The 15,208-nt window shown below is 37.1% G+C and overlaps 1 protein-coding gene across 1 annotated transcript in view; it reads left to right on the top strand.

The window, feature by feature from the left end:
- The window catches only part of dcc (DCC netrin 1 receptor), a 220,807-nt gene extending 209,308 nt beyond the window's left edge, over positions 1-11,499 (top strand). The window contains exons 28-29 of the mRNA XM_084414580.1: positions 2,946-3,088; positions 8,294-11,499. Coding sequence (XP_084270706.1) covers positions 2,946-3,088; positions 8,294-8,383 — 233 coding nt within the window. The 3' untranslated portion in view covers positions 8,384-11,499. The remainder of the gene's footprint in view (positions 1-2,945; positions 3,089-8,293) is intronic.
- Positions 11,500-15,208: the final 3,709 nt, after the last annotated feature.

Here is a 15,208-nt window from a genome sequence, read left to right as displayed (position 1 = left end):
CACACACACACACACACACACACACACACACACACTCTCTCACACACACACACACACACACACACACACACACACTCACACACGTCCTCGACTGAGAGACACGATCAGTCCAGATATTAAGACAGAGAAGAGCAGAGAGAGTGTTGACTTGTCCAGGTCACAAAAACAGAAAATATTATATTTTGCATGAAGAAAATGAAGGTTATTTTAGGCCCAGTTTGATTTCCATGACAATTAAACACATTTACTGACAAATAATGCTTAAATTCTCATTCTCAGTTCTATTTCTCATTGTTATAGTACACACAATGTTTTGTTGTTTATCTAAATATGCAGAACAGCAAACACAACCATGCATGATGTATAAATACTTCATTATTTGAATAATACATCATTATTTTCATGACAATTGAAATAATTGTTATTGCATCTGAATGTTTGAGGCTGAGTCATATTTCTCATTGTTATAGTTCAATGTTTTTTTTATTTAAATCCGCATGGCAAATCCACAAATGCTACCAGTGTGTATAAACACAGTCTGAATAACATCATTTTCTTCATGCGAAATAAAGGTCTGGTCTGTTTCTGTGGGCTGAACTGTGACCCAGACGTGTTTCTCCTCTGTGAGTTCTCTGATGTGTTCCTCAATCTAACACTCATCCTGACCTCATTCCCGCCGAACGAGGCCGTCTGTGCCGGATTCAGCTTCGGCTGACACAGGTTATGAAGATGTGTTCTCTGACGCATGTTTCGAGGGGTCGTCTTCGTGTCTGTATGAGAGTGTGTGTGTTTAAGTGTGAATGGACGTGCTTCGGCTCTCTGTCTTCTGATCTGAAGGTTAATGAACGTTCAACATCTCTGGCTGATGGACAAGAACAACCATGATATCCCTGACCCGAACCAGCCTGAAGCGCTCACCTGATAAGTTCTCACTCAGTGTTTATGACTGGTTTCCAGTCCAAATATCTAAACATTCTTAAATCAAGATGCATTTACTAAAGTAGTAAAATGCCATAAGATATTAAGGGCCCCTATCTCACACCCAGCGCAACTGACTTTGTACAGCGACACATGTCTCATTCCTATTCTGCACCCTAGACTTTTCCCTCCACAGACGCACGTCGGTAAATTAGGGAATGAACTTGTGCTCCCGGGGGCGGTTCAGGGAAAAGAGGAGGCGTGTTCCGGCGCAAACGTTCCCTGGTGCTATTTTGCAGTTTCAGAAAACAATTCCAGCACTGACCAGGAGAAACCTCGTCTAAAGTCAGTGGCGCGTTGCACATGTTATTCAGATGCTATTTTAAGGGCGCATGCTTGGCCATAATGTAGCGTGTGTCATCTACACAGAAGCAGCAGTTCTCATTTTTAGAAAACCATACATTATTACAAGGAACAATACTAACACACGAGGGAAATCATTGTTGTGTCCATGAAGATGTGAAAGAATAGGCATAAATCTAGCTTACACATTTACCCAAATGATCATACGCCTGTTTAACCGAAGCTAATCTGTGTGTGTTTCTCCATCCCCAATGTCACTTCTCTGTGTTTTACGGCCCTGACGAGAACGTCGGTCTCCTCGGCTGTGAACCGCTCCTGGCAAATCCGCCGTTATAATAGCAATCCGCCATGGAACAAGCACGCCTGCTCTTAAAGGGAATGTGAGATGTCGCTCTGATTGGTTTATCTCACGTTACGCCCAAACCACACCTATGAGTAATGAAGCTCTTCAGACCAACACATTTTAGATTAGCGTCTAAAGAGTCATTTATCCCGCCGGTATAATAGCAACAGCGCCCGAGATCCGCCCACAAAGTTACTTGTGTTTAGCGCTTGATACTTACGTTTCAGATCATTAAAATAGGGCCCAATGTCTTGTATTCTACGGTAATAAATCAAAATTAAGTGAGTTGTTGCTTAAAAAAAAGCAAAATGATCTGCCAATGTAGTAAGAAAAATAATCTTAATTCAAACAGAAACTTGATGATTTTTCTGACCCCATTGGCAGATTGATGCAAAAGAAATTGCCTTGTTTTAAGCAAAAACATAAGCATAATATCTTATGGCATTTTATTACTTTAGTAAAGGCATCTTGATTTAAGAATTTTTTGATATTTGGACTGGAAACAAGTCTCAGTCTGGTTCAAGCCAGTGCAAAAAGTGGATTACCGTGGATATTTGCATCACTGCCAAACTGAAAGTTCAGTTGAAAGTGATTAACAGAAGCGTTCTGGAGTCGGCGAGTGCCAGGAGCCTCAGCACGAACACCGGCCATAAATTGCTTTACAGTTGACTGGAAATCCATATCAGAGAAAGATTGAGCCGTTATTACCGTGAGAATGCTAACAAGCTCCTCTGGCGTCTGCGTTTCTGCACATCAATGTCTTTAAGGGGTTTTGTGATATTTTAGAAGCTCAGTTTTGTGGTGCGGTCATCTGTAACGTGAATGTGTGAGGTTCTGGTGTCAGTCGCCTCCAGTTATTGTAGCTGTGCAGAAACAGTTCATTATGCTGCTGATATTGCAAACTAGTCATGTGTTCAATTCCCATACAGGAAATGCATTAACTATTTTATTTTATTTTATTTTATTTTATTTTATTTTATTTTATTTTATTTTATTTTATTTTATTTTATTTTATTTTATTTTATTTTATTTTATTTTATTTTATTTATTTTATTTTTAATTTTTATTTAAAAAAAAAAAAATATTTTTAATTTTTTTATTAAAAAAATTATTATTATTATTATTTCATTTTATTTATTTTTTAATTCATTTTTTCTTAACCAGCTTAATAAAGAAACCTTGAGTTTTGGAAAGGCACTATAAAATAGAATACATGAAGATACTGAAGACTGTAGTGTTATAAATGTAAATGTATATAAAGCTGATTTTCAGTAATAATGGACGGATGCATGAGTTATGATGATGTTGTGTCTGCTCACAGGTGGGAGTTTACCCAAACCACAGGTGAAGACGGCGTCACTAGGGCAGGCTGGGAAGGCCCGATCGCCGTTACTGCCCGTTTCCGTGCCGACCGCTCCCGAATCCACCGAAGACGGACCGAAGCAAGCCGACGACCCGGCGAGCGTGAGTTACCCGCGCTGTAAAAACAATTCTGTTAAAATTACGGTAAAAAAACAGCAACCAGAATTTACTGTAAAAAAATACGGTAACAACATTTTAGGTTTTACAGACTTCACTAAATTTTACAGTAAAAAAACGTATTTCACTATCTGATATAATGTTAACTTACCGACCTATTGAAGTACTAATATCAGTTTTGTACCATTGTAATAGACTGACATCCACCAATCACAGTGGAGATGAGAGTCACATGATCAATCAAAGTTCATCACAGCAGAGTTAATACTGATATACAGAAGCTGCACAGTGTCATTCACACACACACTACACACACACGACAGTGTAAAAATGCAATAAACACTAATTTAACAACATTAAATGTAACATAAAACCCTAATGTACATCACTGGTTAGAAAAAAATAAGAAAAACTATGAAGACACAGTTATTTTAACAACAAAACATCAGATGTGAAGTGTCACGCAGGGAATTGTGGGAATGAACATTTACGGTTTTTCACTGTAAATTATACAATGACTTGTTCTTTTTCACTTGTTATTTTACTGTAAAATTACATTTAATGTACGGTTAGATCTATCACAGTTTTTCATCATAGCATTTTTACAGTCTTTTACCGTTAAAATCACGATAATATTTCACAGTGCATATCCATCATGTCTGATATCCTGATCGTTTGGCTTTAACACAGATTTCAACATTCGATTCCCATTCACAAGCTTGCGATTTGATTCTGATTTGATTCGATTTGATTCATTTAGAAATATATTGGTACAGTACAGAAAGAAAACCTACAATATTGCAGGTTAAAATGACTACTTTGACTACAAACATTTAACTTGTATATAAAATAAATAACATAATAATGTTTCTGCTCCAAATTAATTTTTGAAATATAAACATACTGACTGAATTTACTGATGACACTGACAGGGTTTGAAATCTGACACTTTGTTTCATATCAAAAGTATCAAAGATTATGATGATTATTGGATGGCAGATGATGTTTAGTGACGTTAAATCTGAAACAGCTCAGACTAAAGGATCGATTCTGGGGATTTAAGAGTCAACATCAGTTTATCTAAATAAAACAGAGACACTGAAATATCCACCTGATCATTCCACTGGCTTTCAGTCTCTCTCCAGGAGTCGCTCTAAATCACGTCCGTAAGCCGAAAGCTTTAATAACTGTTTATCACTAACGAGAATCTTCTCATTTAAACCTCAAGCAACGATTACACTCACTTTCCGTCTCTGAAAGAACGATTGAAGGATCTGTGATTCAAAACCGAATCCCTGCCTCTGAATCATTAATATTTCCTGAGGATTTGTGGAAAACGTTGCTTCTTCATTGTGAATCATTGAAGAGATAAGACTGAGAGTAAGAAGAGAAAGTCTGCGAGTGTGTGTTTGATTCGTTGATGAGGACAGAGAGAGAGAGAGTCGGGCGAGCGCAGACACGGAAAGGTCAGGAGAATTTATCCAGACACATATCTGTTTAATTGGAATGGCCTTTTCCCATCAGAGATGAAGCAAATAAACAAACTGACAGGGATCGGACACTTCACCGGCCCGATGAGGCGATGTAGAGTGAGCTGAGCCGAGATCTGACCGTTAATACTGTGTGTGTGTGTGTGTGTGTGTGTGTGTGTGTGTGAGCTGTAGTGTTTAACCGTACACAAAGTGCATTCTCCTAAAACAGGGATTCCTTGTTAGTCATAGGGATACATAATAACTTAAAAACTATCAATATTTAAATAGCATATTTAATATTCAGCAGAGGCACGTTTGGTTTGTGAAGCATGATGTGTTTAGTTTTGTTTTGTTTTGTTATGGAAAAATCATGCCAGAAGATTAGAGACTGACAAGAAAATTAAGTTTTGTGTTTTTGCTGAATAACTTTGAAGAAAGTGTAAGTCAAAATAATAAAACATCACATGAATTTGAAATATAGAAATATGAAATGATGGGGGGAAAATTAAATGATATTTAATGAAATATTAAATAAGTCCCTGTCTTAATGAGTCCTAATCATTCGCTCAACCGATTCATTCAAAACGACTTGTTCATTCAGGAACGAAGAAACTGACTTGACTTTATCAACAGGTCATTGAATCATTCGCTCAACCGATTCATTCAAACGGCTCATTAATTAATTCACAAAGCAACTGACTTGACTTTATCAATAGATCATTGAATCATTCGCTTAACCAATTCTTTCAAAACGGCTCATTCATTCAGGAACGAAGCAAGTGACTTGACTTTATCAACAGGTCATTGAATCATTCGCTCAACTGATTCATTCAAAACGACTTGTTCATTCAGGAACGAAGCAACTGACTTGACTTTATCAACAGGTCATTGAATCATTCACTCAACTGATTCATTCAAAACGGCTCATTCATTCAGGAACGAAGCAAGTGACTTGACTTTATCAACAGGTCATTGAATCATTCGCTTAACCAATTCTTTCAAAACGGCTAATTTATTCAGGAACAAAGTAAGTGACTTGACTTTATCAATAGATTATTGAATCATTCGCTTAACCGATTCATTCAAAACGGCTCATTCATTCAGGAACGAAGCAAGTGACTTGACTTTATCAATAGATCATTGAATCATTCGCTTAACCAATTCTTTCAAAACGGCTCATTCGTTCAGGAACGAAGCAAGTGACTTGACTTTATCAATAGATCATTGAATCATTCGCTTAACCAATTCTTTCAAAATGAATGAAAATGAGCCGCAAAACGGCTCATTCATTCAGGAAAGAAACACTCAGAGACGCAGTTCTGCTGCTGTCTTTGTTTGAAACAATTTTCATTGGCGAGATAAAGCAAAAACAGACACTTTTAAACCCAAGTAATTTAATATTAAAGTCTTGTTTTGTATAAAGTGAATATCCCATTTGCTGATATTCTGGAATCAGCATTCATGCTCGAGTGATATCGCTTAACTATAAATAAAAAATAAATAAATAAGAAACTCATTCAGAGGCAATCAATGACTCAGCTTTTGCATTTGTGTCTGTTGTGGAGGCGTTTTCCCCCGAGCCGCGGTTAGATTCAGCCCTGTGTGTGTGTGTGTTGTGCGAGTCTAGATTCAGATTTGATCTGTCAGAGCGATTAAAGCAAACAGTCTTTTCCCTCCGTCGTCCCCGATGTGAGCCATCTCTGAGGTCGTGACCTTTGCTGGACTCATGATGGGATTTCTGGAGCGCCGGACGATAGATCCGCTAACAGCCGCGTGACTGATGCTGAGAGACGAGAGGACGGGTCTGATGTTATAGATGTTATAGATGGAGCTCAGAGCACTCCGTTCACAGATAACCAATAAACGCCGTCAATAACAGCGCCGGATATTGATGCAATAACCACACTAATTGTTTGCGATGGATCTGAAGGTCAGGCACTTATGCATGTGCTCATAAAGCGCTTCAACTTTTCAATATCACACTGACCTTTTCAAACCTTTTGGCTTTCAACCATGTTAAAAGTTTCTTTGTTTCGGGTGAACCTCGGGAGACAGGCTGCGTTCACACCGGCATCGCATTCGTCCTGAGACACTTCCAAATGTGGCTTTAAATCAGATACATATTAAAAATTATGAAATATTATTGCGATGTAAATCATCTGTTCTCTATGTGAATATACAGTAAAGTGTAATTTATTCCTGTGAATGTTCAGCATCATTACTCCAGTCTTCAGTGTCACATGATCCTTCAGAAATCACTCTAATATGAGGATTTGATGCTCGAGAAACATTTATGATTATTATCAGTGTTCTTTGATGAATAGAAAGTTCAAAAGAACAGCATTTATTTGAAATAGAATCTTTCGTAACATTATAAATGTCTTTACTGTCACTTTTGATTGATTTAATGCGTCCTTGATGAATAAAAGTATCAAATCTCTTTAAAAAAAAAAGATCTTGTTTTCCCAAACTTTATCACTGCTTAATAAAATGACATAAACACATCAGAATTACTAAAACTTTAACTAAAGATTAAAAATGAAACACTTTACAACACGGTTGCGTTTGTTTGCTAACATTAGTTAACATGAACTAAAACACTTCTAAAGCATTTACTAATACATTATTAAAATCTGTAAATATTATTTAATGAGATAATGTGAACAGTTAACAAACAAAGATGCATTAACTAATTAGACATAATTAACGTAAAAAATTCAAACTAATTTAAGATATTAATAAAAACTATAATACACTCTTGAAAATCAAGCTTCTCTATCGGCATCGATGAAGAACCTTTAACATCCATGGAATCTCTCCAAGGTTTTTTATAGCGGAGAAGGTTCTTTAAAATATTAATATGTTCATGTTAACAAGTAAAAAAGTCAATAACCCGTGAATGGTTCGAGGAAGACCCACCATTAAAACAAGATGTATATGTTAAATATTAAGAGAAATGGAAAGACTCGCATATATACTTCGGCTGCAAATGCACATCTTCCAGAAACGGTTCGCGAGTTCTTCTGAGGATCAGATGATTGTGTTGGGAAGTGTGTGAATAGAGTAAATGCATACAGAGATAATGAACTGGTGAAATGACAAGAGGTTTATATATGTGATGTATGGCAACCTTTGTTATTCCTAAAGGTTTAGTCCAGTCTCCTTCATTTATACAGCGCTTTTAATAATATAGAGTTTCACAGCAGCTTTACAGTGATAACAGGAGATTACAGTAACAGAGATTAGGCTTTACAGCAGATCTAGAATAAAGTTATTGTCCAGATAAAGTTAGTTTTGATTGATTCACTTCCGTTGTAAAGATCATTAGTTATTAACGTAGCGGCCGCTGACACACACCGCTCTCACAGAAAACAGAAACTTTAATGTGTTCTGGCCGTTCATTCACACACAGTGTTTGAGCTCGAGAACACACACTCTGAAACAGGATCTGGTGCACGTTTTGGACATTTTTAAAAATGTTACTTTATATGTAATGAATGGCAACCTTTGTTATTCTTCTTTTATTTTATTTTTATTTATTTTCCTGTTAAGGTGTTCCTCTGTTTACATTTTTTTTATAAAATGTAAGTAATAAAAAATAAAAGTAAAAAAATAAAATAAATAAATAAATAAATAAAATAATTCTAAATATATAAAATATATATTATAATAATAAATGTAACAGAAGCTGTTGTTTGACTGTGTCGGTGTGTTTCAGGTGTACGAGCAGGACGATCTGAGTGAACAGATGGCGAGTCTGGAGGGTCTGATGAAGCAGCTCAACGCCATCACGGGTTCAGCCTTTTAACACACACACACACACACACACACACACCACAGGGGGACGGACACCTGGAGCGAGGAACCCCATACTCTTCCTCGGCTCCGGAAACCCCTGAAACGGGACTGAAAAAGGGAAAAAGACTCGGACACCGAAGCTCTCACGGACCGCTGGGAAAGCGTCTCTTTTCTAACAATGTCTGAGATTTTATACGTGTTCACTTTCACGGCCGATGCTCAAACTCTCCGGATCGCCAGGATTCATGAGTTTAATCCGCTGATGGAAGCCCTTCTCTGACGGGATTATTACTGAGGACTTTCTCCAAACCCAGACTGACGTCTCAATGTCTCAGAGAACATCTCGCCAATCTATTGCTGCCAAAATCCTCGCCGAGGAATTATATATTCACCGTTCCCAACCGGACATGGTTTGAGTTTTCACGGTTTGCTTTAGTTTGTAGTCACGTCTCTTTGTGAATCTCTCTGTTCGGCATTCTAATGTCAGATGTGCAGGACCGTGTTTTTGATTTCACATCGTGTGTTTTGTTCTCCACGAGTTCCAGCGCCAGAGACGCTTTTCATTTCTCTCTTTTCTCTTTGCATTTAAACTGTTGTATGTGTGTGGAAGTGCAAAAGAGACTTTTTTATGTGCCTATATCTATATTTTTGTTCACATTTTGTCACCTTATTTATTTACTATGTGCTTATTAGCGCTGATCTGAGGCTGCGAGACGGAAGACGAACGCCCATATTTGATATTTTCCCTGTAGCGACGCTGTTTTTTACTGTACAGAGCGACCGATGGACTGGTGTCTTGGACTGGGTTTCTACCGATATATTTAATATATGATTTAGAGTGTTCCTTTCACGGTAATTTATGAACACTATGTGATTAATTCTAGAGCTTTTATTTACCCATTGGGAGAATAAAGAATTCCTAGAGGAATTCTGGGACGGATTTCACTGTGTTTTTCGATGTGATGAAGATTGGAAGATATTTTTGCGTCAGCATCATAACACAACTTTGTTTGTCTATGACGTTTTTTGTGTGTGTCATAAATGTGATCGACGACATTCCTGCCAAAAGTGTTTGGATTTTTCCATAATGTTCCGTCTGAAATCCAGCAACATTTTTTATCGAAGTCTATCATTCCCTCATAACCTGTTCAATGCAGAGAATCCTGTTCTTCCTCAGTGTTTCTCTCTCGTTCTCCAGCACTAATATCTCAAACCAAGATGCATTTACTGGAGAAGAAGCTAAATGCCTAAAAATTGTGAGTTTGTTCTTAAAACAAGAACAGACGAGTTCAGAAAAATCATCTTAGTTCAAAGGGAAAACTAGTTTTACTTTTTGAGCTCATTGGCTGATATTTGTTCTTGTTTTAAGCGCAAACTTGTGTCATCTGACTGTATCATCAAACTCGGGAATGAACTTGCGCTCCCGGGGGCGGTTCAGGGAAAAGAGGCGGCGTGTTCCGGTGCAAACGTTCCCTGGTGCTATTTTGCAGTTTCAGAAAACAATTCCAGCACTGACCAGGAGAAACCTCGTCTAAAGTCAGTGACGCGTTGCACATGTTATTCAGATGCTATTTTAAGGGCGCATGCTTGGCCATAATCAATGTAGCGTGTGTCATCTACACACATACACTTTGCTTCTCTCATCTACACAGAAGCAGCAGTTCTCATTTTTAGAAAACCATACATTATTACAAGGAAAAATATTCCACACGAGGGAAATCATTGTGATGTCCATGAAGATGTGAAAAAATAGGCATAAATCTAGCTTACACATTTACCCAAATTATCATACGCCTGTTTAACCGAAGCTAATTTGTGTGTGTTTCTCCATCCCCAATGTCACTTCTCTGTGTTTTACGGCCCTGACGAGAACGTCGGTCTCCTCGGCTGTGAACCGCTCCTGGCAAATCCGCCGTTATAATAGCAATCCGCCATGGGACAAGCACACCTGCTCTTAAAGGGAATGTGAGATGACGCTCTGATTGGTTTATTTCACGTTACGCCCAAACCACACCTATGAGTAATGAAGCTCTTCAGACCAACACATTTTAGATTTGCGTCGGAGAGTCATTTATCCCGCCGGTATAATAGCAACAGCGCCCGAGATCCGCCCACAAAGTTACTTGCGTTTCAGATGGTTAAAATAGGGCCCTGAATGATATGTTGGTTCTCCAGTAAATGTCTCTTGATTTAACATATTAGTGCTGGAGAACGAGAGAAACACTGAGGGAGAACAGGAGTTTTTGCAGAGATGCAGTTCCTGCTTTAATGAACAGGTTCACCTGAAAATCCCGAACCATGAAGAACTCCAGAATCTTCTTCTTCTTTTCCGAACCGCATCTGTTCACACTGATCACGAGCGTCGAGCTCCAGAACGTCTCATAACAGCAGTTCATATGTTCTGTACACTATATTTCATGTATTCTGAGTACTTTATGATTTGAATGAGTCTAATGCAGAGTATCATATGACTTCAGAAATCAAGCCACTGGTATATTACTGTCTATATTTTCTGTCTCGTTCTCCAGCACTAATATCTCAACATTCTTAAATCAAGACACATTTACTGGAGAAGAAGCAGTGACTGAAGATATTAAGACTTGATTAATGAAAAATGCATCAAAATGAAGTGAGTTTGAGTCTGCCAATGGAGTCAGAAAAATGATCTCGTCTCCCTTCAAATTAAGTTTGTTTTTTTGAGCTCATATATAGTCATATGATCCACTGTTATGATGCTGGGGTTTGGACAACATGATGACAGAAACGTTGATGGGATTGAGTAATGACCTGATCTCTGAAAACACCTTCACTGAGGGACTAATTAGCTGTGTTAATATAGGAGCGGAAGGAAATGTTGGCGTGAAAATGTGGAGGAGGAGGAATCATTCTTATGTGTATTTTACTTCATCCTTAAATTGTCCGATTTTAGCGTCGTTAACCAAACTAGAGTAGAGATTGAGAACGAGATCTGGTTTCTGGTGTGAAGGAGCCGATGCTGAACCTTCTGCCATGAGGACGTTGTATACGATTACTGGTTTTGTAATGCACTGTAGAACAGTCCAATGTTCCTTTTTATATAGAAATGTTATTTGAATGGTGCATTCTTTTTGTTTGATAAATAAAGCCTTTGATAATAAACAGTGTTTGTGTGTGATCTTCAGCCGGGTCACATGATGTTCCACGAGCTTCACTGAGGAGAAGAAGCAGGAGAACTTGTTCTTTTAGAAAGGGTTAAAGCTCAATCTGACTGGCACAACAACAGACGTGCACAGATGTATTAAACTATCTATCTATCTATCTATCTATCTATCTATCTATCTATCTGTCTATCTATCTATCTATCTATCTATCTGTCTATCTATCTATCTATCTATCTATCTATCTATCTATCTATCTATCTATCTGTCTATATATATATATATATATATATATCAGTCTATCTATCTATCATTCTTTCTGTCTATCTATCTACCTATCTATATACATTGTGTATATCTATCTATGTGTCTATCTATCTATCTATCTATCATTCTATCTGTCTATCTCTCATTCTTTCTGTCTATCTATCTATCTATCATTCTATCTGTCTATCTCTCATTCTTTCTGTCTATCTATCTATCTATCATTCTATCTGTCTGTTGGTCAAAGCTGAAGAACAAGCTCAAATGAAGTTCTGTAATGATATAAAGTTGTTTGTTTTAAAGGTGTGTGAGTTTATCTGGAGTCATTGTGAGCCGCTCAGAACTGAAGTGAATCCAGCAAACCCTCAGTGATGAAGATCACAGCCTCATGTACGGTCAGTAGGTTGTGAAGCTGGACGTATCAAACACACACACACACACACACACTATAATGCAGTCAGAGATGAGTCCTGGTCCAGTATATCCCGCAGCGCTCGCTCCAGCGCGACACACAGCAGATGTCCTGTAAATGTCTGTGATTAATGGAGGCCGTGCGTGACATATGCTTCAGCAGATGCTTCACATGACAGGAGAAGATTTCACTGGTGTAAAGACACTGTGACCATCAGACGCCTGTCCTGCAGGACCTGAACACAATGGCTCCGATCCAGAACCCGCTGAGCCGCTTCAACGTGAGATATTACATCAGATATTGAGATAAGAAGACAAGACGCTACAGGCAAAGGCATTGTTTTTCATGCACTGCTCAGTTTCAGGGCTGTTTTCTTCTTTAACATCTTCTTCTTTCAGATTATTGTAAAGGAAACGTTCAAAATACACATTTGAGTGCTTATTTTGTTGCACTTTATCTATTTGTGTCTGCAGTGGGGAAAGTTATCTTTAAAAGTAATGTGTTACAATATTGCATAAATCCCTAAATAAAGTAACTAATTGCTTTACATTTTTGAAAGTAATGTTACAGTATTGCGTTACTCAAAAAAAAGTAACTATTTGTGTTACTAAGTTACTTTTTGGAAAGTAATGTGTTACAATATTGAGTTACTCCCTAAGTAAAGTAACTAATTGCGTTACTTAGTTACTTTTTGGAAAGTAATGTGTTACAATATTGAGTTACTCCCTAAGTAAAGTAACTAATTGCGTTACCACATTACTTTTGTGGAAAGTAATGTCACAGTATTCATTTACTCCCTAAAAAAGTAACTAATTGTGTTAGTAAGTTACTTTTTGGAAAGTGATGCGTTACAATATTATGTTACTCCCTAAAAAAGGAACTAATTGTGTTACTTAGTTACTTTTGTGGAAAGTAATATTACAGTATTGCATTACTCCCTAAAAAGTAACTAATTGCATTACTTAGTTACTTTTGTGGAAAGTAATGTGTTACAATATTGTGTTACTCCCTAAAAAATTTACTAATTGAGTTACTTAGTTACTTTTGTGGAAAGTAATGTGTTAGAATATTGCGTTACTTCCTAAAAAAGTAACTAATTACGTTATGTTACTTTTGTGTTACTTTTTCTGACCTGGGCTGGGATTGGGTTTTTTTTTTTTTTTTTTTTTTTTTTTTAAAGTTCTATTTTTGGCAAATGTAAAGGCCCTTTCACATTTTTGTATTTAAGGAAATGCAAATTCACTTTTAGTCTAGAGCTACAATATGCGTCATTTTACTTTTGATTTCTCTCAACATGTCGACAGGAGAACTGTCAGTCAGTACATAGCAAAACAAAGTTACTTGCATTACTTATTGAAAAAAGTAACTCCAATATTCTGGTGTAAATTTTAAAGTAATGTGTTACTTTACTAGTTACTTGAAAATGTAATCTGATTATGTAACTTGCATTTCCCCGAACACTGTGCGTCTGTAGTTCAGTCTCAATCCATGTTTGTAAGTCAGAAATCTCCACTTCAGCAGCTTCACACACACCAAACTTTACAGTTTTATTCATATCTATATTCTGAAGGTTTGTTCATTTATAATTGCCTGATTTATACAACATTTTATTCCTAAAACCTTTTTTTTATTATTTTTTTTTTAATATATTTTATTGATAGTATTTTCTGATGTATGCCGTGATAAAAAGAGAAATCCAGAATCTCAAATCAAATCAAACAAGAATTTTAAACCTGGCTTCATCCAGAGTTCAGATTTCTGTTAGAAATGTATGCAAATGAGTGCATATTTAATTAGATCATGCATTTTTAAAGAAACCGTGTAATACAAATTTAACATCTTAATGTACTGTGATTAACCAACTTTGGAAAAGTATGGTGAGATCTGTTTTACTCTCTCCGTTTTTGTTTTCCAGCACAAATATCCAAACATTCTTAAATGAAAATACATTTACTGGAGAAGCAATATGACATACAATATTTTCTAAAAAATGAGTGAGTTTGTGCTTAAAACAAGAACTAATATCTGCCAGAGAAGTCAGAAACATAAACTGAACTCAAAGGGAAATGTTTAGATGTTTGAACTGGGAAACGAGAGAAATACTGAGGAACAACATGATGTTCAGTGGTGTTGTCTTGCCTTAGTAGTCCAACTAGGTTTTGATGTTTTTTTCAAAATGTATTTCTCTCGACTTTGATAATCATACATTTTCTCTGTTGCAAAAGAAAAGTAAGTGGTGAAGAACTTGCTGTTCCTGTTATGTTCTGCTGTGTGTGTGTGTGATGAATCTGACCCAGGATCAGCAGGTGGTTTTATCAACACCTTCACATGTATTTTACACTTGAGGTGCATCAAGTTCCACTGAGAATCTCAGTCTCGTGGAGTCGTGGTTGAACAGAAGCTCCTGCTGGGAAACGTGAGCTTTATTCTCAGAGTTTCGGGATGCTGCTGTTTCCTGATCCTCTGAGTTGAAAGTGAATGTGTGTCAGATGCAGTGTATTCTCACACACCTCACTGACACCTTTCGCTAATTTACTGCCAACAAAAGCCTCGGCGCTGCACCGGTGGGCCGATAGAAGTGTAAGCTGTGTGTGTTCGTGTCACTGATGTGTGTGTCGCACCTTTGTTGTGCTGCTGGATCAACATTAAAGAGCGATTCACGACTCTCCTGTGATTCATGAGTCACAGAACTGAACTCAACATTACTCTACTGATCTCATGAGAATACTGATTCATATTAGTCTTCAAAATAATGGATAAAATGTTCATATTTGATGATAACCACAAACTTCAAAGTTTTCATCTAATACTCATATTTTACTTTATTTTATTTCAGCTTTATTTTAACTAAAATAAAAATGACTTTTACTAGTTTTCCATTACTACTGGTTTGTGCATAAACAACTTACCATCACAATGCTGGAGACTGCTGGTCATTGCTGGGCTTTTGCTAGGGTGTTGCTAAGGTGTTGTGAGGGTTTTGCTAGGTTGTTGCTAAGGTGTTGTGAGGGGGTTGCTCTGT

This window comes from Rutilus rutilus (genome assembly GCF_951802725.1).
Source record: "Rutilus rutilus genome assembly, chromosome: 7".
NCBI classification, from domain to species: Eukaryota; Metazoa; Chordata; class Actinopteri; order Cypriniformes; family Leuciscidae; genus Rutilus; species Rutilus rutilus.
The sequence above is the reverse complement of the archived record's forward strand: the minus strand, read 5'-3'. Positions and strand labels throughout refer to the sequence as shown.